Source organism: Vitis riparia, chromosome 1 (assembly GCF_004353265.1).
Source record: "Vitis riparia cultivar Riparia Gloire de Montpellier isolate 1030 chromosome 1, EGFV_Vit.rip_1.0, whole genome shotgun sequence".
NCBI lineage: Eukaryota > Viridiplantae > Streptophyta > Magnoliopsida > Vitales > Vitaceae > Vitis > Vitis riparia.
The window spans coordinates 10,003,882-10,019,806 of record NC_048431.1 but is presented as its reverse complement, the minus strand read 5'-3'; the positions used below and the strand labels follow the sequence as shown (position 1 = coordinate 10,019,806).

At 38.1% G+C, this 15,925-nt stretch overlaps 2 protein-coding genes across 4 annotated transcripts; one reads left to right on the top strand and one right to left on the bottom strand.

The window, feature by feature from the left end:
- Positions 1-2,227: 2,227 nt before the first annotated feature.
- On the bottom strand, positions 2,228-8,641 carry LOC117912151 (probable alpha,alpha-trehalose-phosphate synthase [UDP-forming] 10). Of its 3 annotated transcripts, XM_034826659.1 has the most exons (6): positions 8,486-8,641; positions 8,011-8,074; positions 3,565-5,658; positions 3,204-3,477; positions 2,812-3,092; positions 2,228-2,720 (listed from the first exon to the last, which is right to left on the bottom strand). In XM_034826659.1, the coding sequence occupies exons 3-6, from the start codon at positions 5,538-5,540 to the stop codon at positions 2,714-2,716; spliced, it is 2,538 nt and encodes an 845-aa protein (XP_034682550.1). In that variant the 5' UTR covers positions 5,541-5,658; positions 8,011-8,074; positions 8,486-8,641; the 3' UTR covers positions 2,228-2,713. The 3 variants fall into 3 exon arrangements, with proteins under 3 accessions (XP_034682550.1, XP_034682535.1, XP_034682542.1); XM_034826644.1 differs by having other exon boundaries at positions 2,228-3,092; XM_034826651.1 differs by having other exon boundaries at positions 2,228-3,092; positions 3,565-5,562.
- Positions 8,642-12,633: 3,992 nt separating this feature from the next.
- Positions 12,634-13,632, top strand: LOC117920082. The gene is made up of 2 exons (XM_034837436.1): positions 12,634-13,069; positions 13,316-13,632. Exons 1-2 carry the CDS (start codon positions 12,844-12,846, stop codon positions 13,630-13,632), a joined length of 543 nt encoding a protein of 180 aa, XP_034693327.1. The 5' UTR covers positions 12,634-12,843.
- The last annotated feature ends 2,293 nt before the right edge of the window (positions 13,633-15,925 follow it).

The following is a 15,925-nucleotide window of genomic DNA, read 5'->3' as shown; positions in this document are numbered from 1 at the left end:
AAAACAAATTGGCCACCAATTATCACACGAGTAAAAAATCACCAAAAAAGTCAAACGATATTGATGAAATATACATGATATTTAGGGAAAATATCAAAATTTCACCAAAAAAATCGACGATGAATGCATATGCACGTGGGAGGGCGGTTTTCCAAAAAATAATTTGAAATTCAAATAATAATCCAATTAATAAAATAAATTATGAATAAAAATTAATTTGAAGTGACTATTGTTTTTTTCTACTCATTACTATATCTTTTATAAATTTTTTCACTGACTTCAAAGTAAGTGAGACTTTATATTGAATTTATTAATTAGTTGAATAATTTTTAAAAGAATTTGGAACTCAAAAACTTGATCTAATTACTATATAAAAAAAAAAAGAGGATGAAAGTGATATATCATGAGTAATAACTTTAGTATTTTTTATGTACAAGTAATTATATTTTTCATAATTTTTCAATAGGTAAGTAAATTTTAAATTAAGTGAGATGCAATTAATATTTTTATTCAAAATTTCAATTAATCTTTCAATTTTTAAGAAAAATCAAATTTCAAAAAACTAATCCAATTGATTGCAGATTAAATCAATCATATTCCAAAATACTTTGTCTATAATCGAATATTAAATATGTATATATAATGAAAAACTTGACTCATATAATATGTTAAAAAAAGCTCCATCATTTATTTTTAAAATGAATTTAAATAAAATATTATTAACAATACTTAATTGTAAATTATTATTATTATTATTATTATTATTATTATTTTAAATGTTCATATCCATATTTTTATAAAACATACTAAAATAGCATAAATTTATGATTTTATTATAACATTACTAATCATATTTTACTAAAAATTATTTAATTTTTAATTTATTTGTAATTATAAAATATTTTTTTATTTTAATAAGACATTAAATTTAATTAATATTATATAATTGAATTTAAACTTTTTTTTGGGGAAATCAAAACAGAAAGTTATTTTAAAAAACAAGTAATACAAACTTGTTTTTTATTTTTTATTTTTTTGAAAAATGTTTTTAAATATATATTGTTTTATATTCTTTAATTTAAAAACAAGCATAGAGAAACAAGGTCAGTTGGTCAGTAAAACTTTATTCGGATATGGAGAGAAAGTTGAATGAGTCCAAACAGAATTAGTTTTTTTTTTTATGATTTTGATTTTGATTTTATCTTATTTATTTATATAACTTTATTATTTAAAATTATTAATTTATTGATAAATAAAATAGTAATTTATTATTATTATTAAAATAAATATGTACAAAATAAAATCATTAAAATTTAAAATTATAAAACAAGTATATAAAAGTTATATATTTAAAATTACTATTTTATTAACTAATACTTTTTATTTAAGTGTAATTATTTATATATATATATATATAATAAAAATTTTATATATTTAAACTTAAAGTTATAATATTAATTCAATAAGAGAAAGGTTAAAAAAATTAAAAATTAGGTTTTGGTGGGCAAAGTTAAGAGGGCATTTTGGGTATTTTAAATATACTTTTTTAGAAAAAATAAAAATATAAGTGGACACGTTAATAGATGCATTTAAGACTCCTTTTTCAATAAAGATAAATTTTTAAAAATAATAATAAATTAATAATCTTCAAATGAATAAATAAAATAAAATAACAAAATCTTTTTTAAAAAATACATATAAAATTTGAAGTAAAAAACGTAAACAATTAAAAATGAAACAACATTTATGATAAGTAGTTTCAGTTTAAAAGTGTTCCAAAATGAAATCATAGTTAAATTAAAAAAATAAAATAAAATAAAATGATGAGGAAAGTGGTGACAATTAACCCTAGGTTATATTTGATTACAAAAAATACTAAGAAAAAATAAAATAAAATAAAATAATTTTTTTTATGTTTAATTATCTTAAAAATAAAAAAAAATCAAATATAATTAAAACTAATTAAAAACTTATATATTTTTAAATTATTTAATCCCTTCACTTTTTTTTTTTTTTTTTTTAACTTTTCCTTTATATTTTCTTTCTCTTACATTTCCCCTTCCAAACATAACCTAAAAATCATGGATTAAGAATTTAGGATTGAATTTACACACAACATTCATTCACTTTTCCCCTTCCAAACATAACCTAAAAATCATGGATTAAGAATTTAGGATTGAATTTACACACAACATTCATTCACTTGAAGATCCGCGGTCGCCAAGGGTTTAATTCCACCATATTTGAAGATATGCTTGATATGGATTTAGTTAACCGTTAGAATGGATCAACAGAAATTTCTTCAAACTGACATCATGTATGAGAAAGAAAAGAACGTCTCTGTACAAATCAGTGATGCCGTTTTTTTCTCTTTTTTGGTAAGAATCCCTACAGTCTACCCCACAGGATAGGGTCACCCAAACCCAAGTATTACTCGGTTCTATGGGCCTACAAGGTTTTGGTGAGGAATGAATGGAGTACCTTCTATTCAGTATGAACAACCGCAACAACATCTGCAAACCTGAAGTTGGCAAGATAATTCGCCCCAAAGATGCTTCTTTCTTGAAATACAAGATCTTCATCACCATTTATAACCATCCTAGCAAACACTTCGATCTCCCACTCACCTTCTTCAAGCGGCTTGAACCAATTCAATGACCAACAAAAAATCATATCCGCAACAAGCTTCCACTGGTTAAGATCAATGACTCCCTCAGTGCCTACCGCATAAAGAATGGGCAAATCTGCTCTAACCACTTTGTTCAAATTCAAATGGAACTTTCAAAAGAAACCTGGATTTGAGCAATATACCTAGGCTTTGGATTTGAAGCAGTAGCTAGGCCTTGAAGCAATCTCACAACATCAGTAGTATCATCAAGATAGTACTTGGCCTTGCTCGGCTTTTGTCCCACAGTGCAGGCAAAGATCTCTGGACTCATAGACAGAGACGGGCTAGATATCGTCCTGAATATTCCCTCAAACATATCTTCATCAGATCTATCATCTCCAATGCACATTACAAAATCTGGAGGCTTTCCATCATTGACCATTGTTGAGAGAACCTTCTCTGCCACCAACCCTTTGCTCACTCCCTGCATGATACCAAGACACTCATAAGAAAAATTGCTTCAGCTAAGTCTCTGTGCATGTGGGCTCATGTGTGTGTGTGTGTGTGAGAGAGAGAGAGAGAGAGAGAGTCGTACCTGTGGTTTAACTTCGACGATATGCTGGCCCCTTTTCACAACTGCTGGCTCATTTGCAAGTACATTTTCCAAATGATCCATCAATTCTTTTGCTTGGCAGGATCCAAAATCTGGGTCTGCGTCCTGATGGTGCCATACTAAAGCACTCTCTTTAATCTCTATGTTGGAGCCATCAGTTGTCTCAGTATATAATCTCATCACAGGCTCCACAACTTTTTTCCAGTCAAGGTCGGCAGCCAAGTTACAACTTTCCCACTTGGTGGACTCATTCCACCTGCAATGTACAAGAACAAAAACCTAAATTTTGTAGAAGGCATGTCAAAGGGCAAGTGAAACATTAAAGAACATGATACAAACATACCTCATAAAGTACCCATGCTCAGCTGCTATTCCCAACCTTTCACATGGGGCAAGCCACTCACTCAGTGAACTCCTTCCCCTGCCACTAACAATAAATACAGTGTTCTTAGGATCACTGCATAAAGTACTCAGAACAGATATAACTTCAGGGCTGGGGGATTTAATAATAGAAGATTGTGGTACAACAGTCCCATCATAATCCAGAAATATTGCCCTTCTAGTTGTCCTCTTATAGGTTGAGACTATATGGTCAATAGACAATTTCCTAAAACTTGGGGAAAGCGAAACAACTCTGAAACCCAGTCCCAGACCAATTCCCCAACACCGTTTGCTATAATGATCCTTGCATGCTCTGTCAAGATCATGCATAAAGCTGCGTGCCCAGTAGGCCACATCATGAGAGCTAACATATCGATAGTGTTTCTCATGACGCAACTGCTTTTCAGAATTGGGCATGGTAATTGCCAAATTTAAGGCTTCAGCCACAGCATCAGTATCCCATGGGTTAACCCTAATTGCTCCACTTAAAGAAGGTGAGCAACCTATAAACTCAGAGACAACAAGCATGCTGGTGGGAGGAGAAACCAAGTTCATGCCTGTTTCTTTATCCATATGTGGAGTTCCCTGCCTGCAGACAATATACTTGTAAGGAACTAAGTTCATTCCATCCCTTACAGCATTCACTATGCAACATTCTGCCACAGCATAATAGGCAGACTTCTCATAGCGAGCAACAGGACGATCAATGAGAATCACCGGCTCATAATTTGGGGAACCATAAGTTTTATTGATCCTTTCAGCAGTTAAATATGTCTCTCTTTTTGCTTCCTGGACATCTTTCCCTGTGCTCCTCGCCGGGTTCACAATTTGAACCAGTACAAGTTTTCCTTGCAACTCTGGGTGCTGTTGTAAGAGCTGTTCTACAGCAAGAAATTTCAGACTAATACCTTTAAATATATCCATGTCATCCACACCAAGAATCAATTTTTTCCCTTCAAACTGTTTTTGAATTTCTTTGATTTTGGCAGATGTAGAGTGAAGATTCAGTACAGATTCAAGTCTACCCATATGAACCCCAACAGGCAGAATTTTGATATACACAGTCCGACCCGAGTAATCAAGTCCAATGTGTCCCCGCTTAGATTCGTAGTCCAAACCCAGCATTCTACTGCAGCAGGACAGGAAGTGGCGAGCATAATCAAATGTCTGAAAGCCAATTAGATCACAATTCAGCAATCCTCGGAGAATTTCATCTCTAACTGGTAGGGTTCTGTATATTTCTGATGAGGGGAATGGACTGTGCAGGAAGAACCCAAGCTTGACACGATGGAAGCGCTTCCTTAAGAATGTAGGGAGAACCATCAAGTGATAATCCTGAACCCAAACATAATCATCATCAGGATTGATCACTTCTCTGACCTTGTCTGCAAATATCTTATTAGCAGAAACATAGGCCTGCCAAAGCACGCGATCAAAGCGATCGCCATGGTCGGGGCACATGGGCAACATGTAATGAAAAAGAGGCCACAGTTGCTGTTTACAGAACCCATGATAAAACTTTTTATGCAGGTCATGAGGTAAAAATGTTGGTACACAATTGAAATCCTCCAGCAGTTTCTGTGCAACTTCTTCCTGCTCACTTGCATCTATTTCAACCTTGAGAGACCCCACATAAATAACCTCTGTTTCAGGGGAGAAACCATCCTTTAAATGCAATAGAAGAGAATCTTCATCTAAACTAAAGCACCATTTGGCAGTCACTTTATCCCTTTGAGCATGCAAAGGCAGCATATTTGCCACTATAATTTTCCGCTCATGACAAACATCAGAATCCCCATCATTACTGCCATATCCATCCAAGTCAGAGATGATTCCAGGAACAGTCATCACCCGTGGAAGAGGTCTAGGAGTATGAGGGATATCCAGCAGGTTTCCAGAAGCCAAGTCCAAAAAATTTGCACATGATCTTGAGGCCATCACTTGCAGAAAGAGTGTTTGCCTACTTACATATAATACAAGTGCTGATCAAGTAAAATCAACAAAGTCTCAAATAGAAATATCTCTCACAATTGTTGGAGTCCAAAAATATAAAAACCTACAATGTACAAGAAAAAGAAGGAATAAAATGCCCATATTACTTGATTCTCATATGTAAATACACAACATTATATTTCACACACACACACAGGGAGAGAGGGAGAGAGATCATCCAAATGAATCACACAGGCAAACAACAAAAGACAAAATAGTAAAATTTCTATTTCAATTGCTCAGTGATACAATGAGAATAACTGCAAAAAGGAATTTTGTTAGTAAACTTAATTCCACAATGCTAACTAGAAAACCCAAAATCATTTGATTCCAGAATAACTTGTCATATTTATTTCCAACTTTCAGTTCCTGCTCTATTTTATATTCTGTTCCCATATAACACCTCTGATAACTTATTAGAAAAGCACCACCCATATATCCTTTCAAAAATGTTTGGAAGAAATAAAAGCAGCAATTCCTTCTTACTTTCTCTGCAGAGAACAGTAATCATGTGTAGTAATGATATTGATGGTTTCAATATTGTGAAATGGACAATGGTAATGATGGAAGTGAAACAGCCAAAGGACACCAGTGGTAGAGGTGATGGTGACAGTAGCAGTAACAGACTTGTACCATTGGTGGAGAAATCAACAATGATGGATATAGAAGGATGTAGCAATCAACCGGTCAACGCTTGCAGCGGCATTCACGTGCATCAGTTTGGTGTCATTGGTAATAAAGGATGTAGAAGGATATAGAAGGCATGCAAGGAATAAAAAAGAGTTGCTTTAAAAGCTACAAATTTTCATCATGCATCAAAGCTTCTATAATTTCTCTCTTGTTTGGTTTTAAATAGACACTTTTAGGAGCACTACCAAACACATTTCCCCCCTTTACAATATTTGTTGTTGGCTTCCAAAAGACAAGAAAGCACTTCCGAATATCTATCCAGACAAGGCTGATCACCTATGATTATTCATCAGAAGAGGACCAACTATTTTGCTGACCCAAAATATCACTGCTCCCAACAGAGTAATGCTTACAAAACCATTTCATGGTAACACAAGCTAAGGCAAAGCAAAAGGCTGAATTGGTTTGACCTACACTTAGATAAGAGGCTGTAAATGCCAAAAACACTCATGCCCACGAAGCTCACCCACAGTTAGCCAACGTGTAATAGTACATAAAAGATAAAACCACCCAATAATCTGCCCCCATGCTAGACCTAGGTTCCACATGTGTTCTGCCACATGCCAAAAAGACAGCTTCTAGTTCCCCAAGCAATTTCCACGCTCTCTACATAAATATTTTCCTTCTCTCTCTTAAAAAAGGCTTTGTTATTATGCATAAAAATGGTAAAAGGGTAAATGACCTAGATAAGGATATGTTCAACACCAAAAGCATCCTGCGACAGAATGGGTGATTGATACTACACATAAAATAAAATTTAGAGAGAAAAACCAAAATTCATTATATTTTTTGTGATCAACCATTTCTCAACCTAGTTGATTGGCAATCTAAGGATAGGTTGTACTCATATATTAATCCAAGTTGTGTGTGCGCACATGCACCCCATCCCTCCAGGTAATCATAACAAAATTAAAAAATATGAGTTTTTACACTAAATTTGCTTTACTAAACATACCCATATTCCTATACTCTTTTAACAACATAACATTCCATCTTTTTCCTTCAAGAGTTAAGGGTATCCTTCTAAATTTCAAAATAAGTTCCTTCTCGATCACAAAGAATGAGGGGAAAGGAAAAACGGAATGTCAAAAACAGTTTGAAGAAGCGGTCTATTGTTAAGTAATTTTCTTCATTTTTCTTTCTTTTCCTCCAAAAGAAGCCTAATAATTTCAAATATTCTCCTGGGCTTTGTCCTCATTTTCTTGTTTAATTATATTCCAAAACTTCCAAACAGTCTGATTTCTAGTTTAGTGGTATTACTTGTTTCTAGTGTCTTATCCACATGTTTTGCAATGTTATTACAGTTGGGTTCATTTCTTTAGCTGGAAAATAGATCCTCGAAAATTTCTCTAAGAAAAAGATTTGGTCAAGACTCCATTTTGGTGAATTCATGTTTTCTCAGTTGCCTCTGCACTGGAATTCTCTCTAAAAAAAAATTTCACCAAAACATTTCCCTTGAAAGCTAACCTACCTCAAAGAATAGCAAAACACTCGTGATAATATAATCACTAATCGCTAAAAGAATTTAAAAGAAAAAACAAACAAATAATTTGAGAGAACCCTTGAAACAGGAAACAACCTTTTCATGAATTGAAAATAGAAAAGATTAATAAAATATAAATTTCACGGGAAAATGGCTCCAGTTCACGCTAAAACTGAACAGACACAAGTAATTTCAGATCTCAAAAACTCGGAGACAGAAAATAACGAAATATCGAGATCTTACCCAAAAACCAAATCAAGCAAATAATCGATCGCCAAACTTCTGCCGTTAACAGATCAGCAATTTCCTGAAAAAAAAAATAATCAAAATTAAAAAAAACAAAACATACATAAAACGCAACCTAACCTTCAATTCACCTCTTAAACGTTAAAAAACACGCAAGTGCTCGGTTATGTGGCAATAAAAAACGGAAGAAAATAAATGAAAAGTAGAGGAAATCAAAGAAACTCTCGACTTGTACGTTTAATGTAGTTTTCGTTTCCTAAAAATAAAAGCTCTCCTCGACTAAGCTTAATAGTGGACGAGGCTCAATTCAGAGGAAAATAATGAAAAAAACCTGTGATTTAAAGTTTCAAATCCTCGCATTTTCTCTAAAACCAGTCAAAACACAAGAAAACTGAAGAAAATTTAGACCCGGCCAACAGTAGATCAAAGAAACGGTAGTTTCAGCGAGTGATACTCGGTTGTAGAACCCTACCGGAGAAAGAAAAAAAAAGGCATGATTGGGACGTTGCCGGAGCGCCTGCGACGGTAAAACGGCGATTAGATGCTGAGAAAAGCACGTGATATCGAAGAAGAGAAGACGGAGAAGCGATACAAGGATTAGAACATGGAAAAGGAAAAATAGATATGAGAATGAGATAGAGCCGAAGGAAGCTTCATCACAGTTAACATTTTAACCATGGTTTGGATTTACGCTTGGGATTGGGTTTTAACCCTTTTTGACCAAAATACCCCTCGTTATATTCTCATATTTCGTCATTATCCGTTCCCATTTGATGTTAATATGAAATTCAGCATATTAAAATCCTAAGAAAATTCTAGAATATGTCATTAAAAATTAATCATAAGGTCTAAATAGTTCTAGATATAAAAAAATACTTAAAAACATTTGTAATTTAATTTAATTAGAGTATGTTCGAGAGTGTTTCTATTCAAAATCTTTTTAATGAAAGTGTTTTTTCGAGTAAAAGCGTTCTAAAAAAAACCATTATAATTAATTTTTCAATATTATATTTTAAAATTTTATAAAAGTATTTTTAAAATTTTATCAAACATTTTTAATATTTTTTTAAAATACTTTTTAAATTAGAAATGCTTCTTAAAATTATTATCAAATAAATTTTCAATCTTATTTTATTTTTTAATAGATATTAAATCATTGTAATAAAAAAATAAGTAAAATAAATTTAAAGAAGCATATGAAAATAATTTATTGAATTAAAAAAATTATTTTTTTTCTCACTTTTCTTTCAATTTTTCTAAACCAAAAATAATACTAATATTTTATATAAAAAAAATACTTTTTAGGTTAAAAATGTTTCATAAAATTATCATGAAACAAAATCTTCTTTAAATAAAGAGAATTGAGGTTAAAGAGGGCAATTGATGAAGGGTTGGAGTTATTGCTTGAAGGATTAAAGTTAAAGGGTAGGTGAGGTGGCCGAAGTTTACCTAGATTGGAAAATGAAGTAAATAATAATAATAATAATTTATTTATTTTGGCGTTGGGTCGTTCGGTTCACCAAAACATCCCAATTTTATTTAATGGGAAAGAAATGGGCCACTGGTGGGATTCACTCAATAAACAATATTATCCTCTACATTTCCAATCAAAAAGTTAGGTCAAATGCAGCCTCCCCACCTTAGTTAAGATTGGCTTTGGTTTTTTAAAGCTAAACTCGTAGTCTCGGAGGTGATTGGGAGTAAATGTCATGATCATTATCCTTCTCATATTTTAATAAATTATCAAGAGTAAAAAAAGACCACGCCATTACCCCACCATACCATTATCCCATTACAATGGATATACCTATTCTATACCAACATAATTGATTACTGATTTTGTACTCACTCTGCCATCATATTAACGTGAGTGAGAGCTTCCATCTTCATCTAAATAACTAGAATTTTGTCACATGGTTTGTTGGGGTGATTACGGGAATAAGAGGGAAAAGGGGGGTAAATGGGTAAAATGGGAAGGAAGGGCGATGGGATAGAGGGGGGTGTCATGTGTGGTGTGGTGATAAATGACAGCTGGGGGTTGGGTTGCATAGAAAATAAATAAATAAATAATAGAGGGTGAGAGGGATGACCGACTTTTCAAATGGGAAATTACTTTACAATATAAAAACATTAAAATTGAAAAGCCAAAAAACGCAAAGGGCGTTCGCCCAGCCAGAGGAGACTGACTCGGCCAGCGTGACCCAGCACGCCGCTCCCACCCCTCCACTTCCTAGCTGGCATTTGGATAAGCATTGCCTCTGCTTTTCCCTGCCCACCCCTCTCTTTTCTACTTTTTTACATCACTGCCACTCACTCCTATATCAAGTGCCGTTCTGCCTATTTAAATCATCCTCACAGCCGCCTCCATAATTCGCCTCCTTTCCATAAATAATGACTGTGAGAGGATATATGGCTGTAGTCTGTACCGGCGCCACCCCCACTTGGTGGGCATCTCCTCATTAATACATCTGCTGTTTACTTCGTCTTTTAAGGACTGTCGGCTGCAGCCGTAATCACTTCAATATAATTAAGATTAATTTTAATGATTTTTTTTTTTAATATAACGAAGTGTTTCATGCTTTATTTATATTAAAATGAGAAATTTCCTTTAAAAAAATTAAATAAATAAAAAATTGGTGGGGGAAGGGGAAGAGTGGCATGGAGGTAATAAATGGAAAAAGAATGGGGGATTGAGAATAACGTGGTTCAAAGTGGATAAAATCGGCACGACAAGGATCTCCACCTTTCCCCTCTCTCCCTCTCAACCATTTTCCTCGTCCACCCACTCTCCGTACGGTGACCCTCTTCTCACGTGGACCACTCTCCTTCTTCCCACACACAAGAGCCGCCCACGTCAACCGACGTTCGAAACCGAGGGGAGCTGTGATTGAGACACGTGGAGAGCACGTGAGAGTGATGGACACGCATTCTTAAGATTTTTGAAGACGGGACTGGGTGGGTAGGGCCGGGGCTTATCTGGTCGCCGCGTTTCGCGGCAGCTTCCCTAGGATGGATGGCGTGTGGAGTGATGAAAGCGCGGTGGGGGGTGTTGGGGGTCGTCCCTATCCACAACCATTTTTCAGTGGGCCCCGCTTTTCCCGGAATGTTCCAGACGTATCTGACACCCTCTCCCCTCCCTCCAATCCCCTCTCTCTCTTCCCATTACCAACCTCTCTCCTCTTCCGCTCATCTTCTGCCACGTTTTTGATCAACGGTTTCCACTCACTTATATTCCGCCACCCTTTGCCGCTGTCATCATAAGCGAACTTAGCAACTACCACAACTTCTCTTCCTCGCCTTCTTCGGCACTTATTTGACGGCATCAATTCTTTTTTTTTTTCCCTGTTGTTTTTTATTTTTTTATAATTGAGATTTAAAACAAACTTTATTCGATAAAATACTTTTAAAAATAAAAAAAAATTAAAAACTAAGGAAGAAAACCGAGGTGATAGTGAAAGGAAGATATAATATGGGAAGGTTAATGTAGGAAATGGAGAAGGCTTGTATCTTTGTCGGGTTGACCTAGTTTTGGGTAAATATGAAGTATGGATAAATCGGAATCCTAACCTACCCTTTTCAAAGAAAGGCAAATGGAGTGGTGGCAGAGGGTGGCTTGTCAATCTGATTGATTGCTCTGTCTCCATTTCTCCTCTCCTCTCCCGTCCCCTCCCCTCCATTACCAAACCCATTCCAACTTTTATATGGAATTTGTACCATTTCATCTTCTTCTTCCTCCTCCTCATCCTATTAGTTTTTTTTTTTTTTTTTAAGTAATTATTTAATGTCTGGATAGACTAGTCCCTCTCGAATCCTAAAGAATAATTCTAGTAAAAGGACATGAGAAAGGATGCTATACCAAACAACACAATGATTTAAGACTTAAAAAGACAATGACCAAATGAACTAAAATCATCTGTTAATTACATGATTAGCCTTACTTCATACGACTGTTGAGGCCTCGTATTCTCAGCAATCCTCGTAGTTGCCAAATGGATAAACATACGATCTCAACGAACACGAATTCCTGATTCAGCTGCTCCTGCAAAAGGCGTCCGGACGGGGTGTCCGGACACACCCTCCGACGGTTTTGTCAGCCATGGAAAGAGAGATAAAAGTAGATGGCACAGTTGGCCTTTTTCTAGGTATTGAGGAGCTTACCTTCTTCTTTGTGCGAAGGTTCATATATATACCATTTAGAAACTCTCTCTCCTCCATAAATGATGGAAGGCTTTTTGGTTTACCATGATTGCCACTAGGTGGTGGCAGGGACATCCTCATCCTACGAACGGCTGTCAGAGATAACGGGAAGTGACTAGCTGTCACTTCTGTCTTTTCGCTCTGCAGGTATCAGAATATGATTTGTGACAGGATATCAGAATGACGTAGTGAGGCACGCTTAGTCTGGTCAGCGATCCGGATGAACATATCCGGGTGGAACATGAAAGGTCGCCGGATGCGTAATGGCGGTGGTCCGGGATGAACGTATCCGTGTGGGACATGAAAGGTCGCCGGATGAGTGATGGAGGTGGTCCGGATAGGAAAGCGCGCCACGTGTACTCTTGGGGGAATCCGGATGTGGATATTCCGGGTAGGAACACGTGCCACGTGTCGTCAGGGACGTGTGCCACGTGTCATCAGGGATGGGTCCCTACAATGCCCCCCTTTTTAAGTTGTCGATTTTGCCCTAGCAAAATGGGCGGGTTAAAAAAGAATGATTGCCTCTTAAAACCGGGGTTCGCTTTTTGTTCTTACTGGGCCACGTGGCGAGCTGAGGCGAAAAGACAGGAGAGCCTTTATGGCGAGCCGCCGTCTCTGGGTATTCCCTAGGCAATGTGTCGGTTTAATGATAGCGTTTTTCTGAACGCTTGGGATACTGAGGTGCTGTCTCTTATAAATATCAGGCTGTGGACTCCCGTTGCTTTTTCTTACTGCATCTTCCTTGTCATCGCTTCATTTGTCTGCTGTTTTGTCTTTGCTTGTGAGCGTACCGGCAGCATTCAGGTGGTGACGGTGACTGCATTTGCGGTTTTCGACCCTGTTTTCGAGTTTACACTTGGTACGCAACTCTATTTTGATTTCTTTCTTTCTCACATGCTCTTTTCTTGGTTTGCCTTTGATTCGCTTGGGAAGCTCTCTTTTTTTCTTTTTTTTTTTTTTTTTTTTTTTTGTGTATGTTTGGAGTTTCTGCTGCCCCCCTGCGCTTTTTGCGTTTTGGTGGGGTATGGAATCTCCTGTGGGGTAGGGCTTGAGGTTTTGTGGGGTCGATTTCGCTTGTTTGACTTGCTGGGTTTCTTTCATGCAGATTGTGCTTCATCTTTGTACTGGAAAATGTCTGCTACCAAGGAAGTTACTTCAGCTCGCCCGTCTGGTGACGCTCGTGCAGAAAAGTCTGTAGAAAAGTTGAATGTAAAAGAATTTCGCGATCGGTTTTGCGTTCCTAATGGCGTGTCTGTAGAGCTGTTTGATGGGAGGGCGTGTTGCCTGAGAAGCCGGAAAATAACGCGATACTCTTTACCAAGGAGCAGTTTAATGCTGGGCTTCGATTCCCTGTCCCTTCTCTGCTCAAGGAATTTCTGCACTTCACCCAGATTCCTCCAGTGTACGTACATCCCAACATGATCCGGGTGCTGATGGGGTGCAGCATCCTGAGCATGCTGTTCAACTTGGACCTCTCATTACTGGAGGTTCTTTTCGTTTACTCGATCAAGAAAGTGAAGAGTAACATCTTCAGCTTCGTCGCCAGCCTTCCATCCCTGCAACTGGTGACAAACCTACCAGATTCGAATAAAAGGCCGCCAAGGGGCAGGTGCTGGTCAAGGGCGTATGGGCAGGTTTGTCTGAGCATCCGGACAGGCCCTTTGTTCCCAATCAGTCACTGAAGATTCCAGGTATAGCTAAGCTACTTTCTGCCTTTGCATAGTTTGTAAGTCAGCATTGTTTTTAGGTGGCTGACATATTCTGCTTTCTTGGGTGTAGACCAGGATAAGAGAGGAAAACTGGTGGAGTGGGTGGAGAAGGCTTCGTTCGATCGTTTGAACAAGCTTTTGAAATAACTTCAGCCGAGCGGAGATGCGAACTGCTTCTTTCTGCGCAGAACCTCCGCTTGGTCGTCCAGCAGCCTCAGGCATACGTGCTGAACATACTTCCCAGGCGGCTGCCTGAAGAAGTGGTAGTCGGGGAGCACTTTATTCTTGAAGACCTTCCTTTCTATGAGGGGTACGGAAGGCAGATGCCCGGAAACGCAAGGCCCTTCTCAACGATCGGGAGAAGAAAAGACAAGAAGGGCTTCTGCGGAAGGCTCCGGGTGGGAAACGGACTGCGTCCTCTCCGCCTGCTGGTGCTCCAGCAAAAGAAGAAGAAGCTGAGTAAAAAAAGTAAGGGTAAGGCAATAAAAATCCCAACTCCTCCAAAAGAGTTTGTACCCCCTCCCATTGGCTATGAAAAAGAATGTAATATTGAAGAGCCGGAAAATCCTCTCCCGTCCTCTGTCTCAACCACTTTCGAATTTATTAGGGGCCTTAATCTTTCAGGGCCCTCGTGGCGCCAGACGTTCGGATGGCTCTTCTGGCTGAGGAAGCAGCTTCAATAAATCAACCAGGCTCAGCTCACCCGGATGAGGTTGCCGATTGCCTCCTGTTACACCCCCAACAGGAGAGATGGGGGCAGATAGCCAGGAGTTGCCTGTACATGAGCAAGCCCTCGTCCTCTTGTGCCTGTGAAGGGGCCAACTAGGAGAAGGTTGCGTCTGGTACGCGACTTGAAGTCTGGCCTCGCTGGGCGCTTCAGGGCCGGTTCACAGAAGGTATCGAAGTCAGCTGTTCATCCGTCCCGGAGGGTCGTCCGGAAGGCGATGTAGTGGAGATGACGGAAGAGAGCCCGCCGTCCAGCGCTGGTGCCGGCTGAGGTTCCAATTCTGGCTCCGGCTGAGGTTCCGGTTCTGGCTCCGGCTGAGGTTCCAGTTCTGGCTCCGGCTGAGGTTCCACCCAGAGAGGCCCAGCCGGTTGAGAATGTTGAAGGTGTGGTTCCGGAGGAGGAATCACTCTCCAATGCCTCCTTGGGGGAGGGTCCTTTTGATGATGCCACTTTCATCCCTGCTAACCCTTTCAGTTATGCGGAGATGGAAGAGAAGCTAAAACAGATTCCCTCTGTTGCAGACGCTGGGGTACCTTCAGCCCTGATGTTCGAGACAGTAGAGACGGTATAATTTACTTTTTAATTCCTTCGTCATGCTGATGCGCTTGTCGTGTGATTTGTAACTTGGTTTTTTTTGTTTGAGTATTTTTCCTACAGCTGGTGAGTGGCCTTCGCGTGTGGTTCTTCAACGCAATCTTCTTTCTGACCTGCTGGAGACTGCTGAGTATACAAATCTTTTGTGTTTCAGCGAAAAAATGATGAAGAGAAATTGCGCTTGAGAGTGGAGCAGGCTGAAGCCAGTTCATCTACTGCTCGAGAGGAGAACAAGGTTCTTCGGGAGGAGAACGAGGTTCTTCGAGAGAAGAACGAGGTTCTTCGAGAGGAGGTTGCTGAGGTAAAGAGCCGGGAGGATTCTATGGAAGTTCGCCTGTTTGAGCGGAGGAGGAGATGGCTCTTTTGAGGAGGGAGGTGAGGCACCTCCGGACAGAGGTGTCTATTGAGAGACGGCAGAGAGAAGAGTTGCAGTTGCGTTTGTCAACGCAAAAGGAAGAGCTGGAGGTGAATTTGCTGCGGAGAGGGGGGAACTTGAAGCGGAGTACCAGAAGCAAGTTGATGAAATGTACTTGTTCGGCTACCGCTGCTGTATGAAGAAACATGGCATCAAACGGGACGTTCCTTCAATTCCTCCGGGTGAATTGGAGAAACTGCACAGCAAACCTGCTCAATGACAGCTTTTCCTTTTTGTGAAAGAAAATCTACTATCTTCTTTCTATACCTT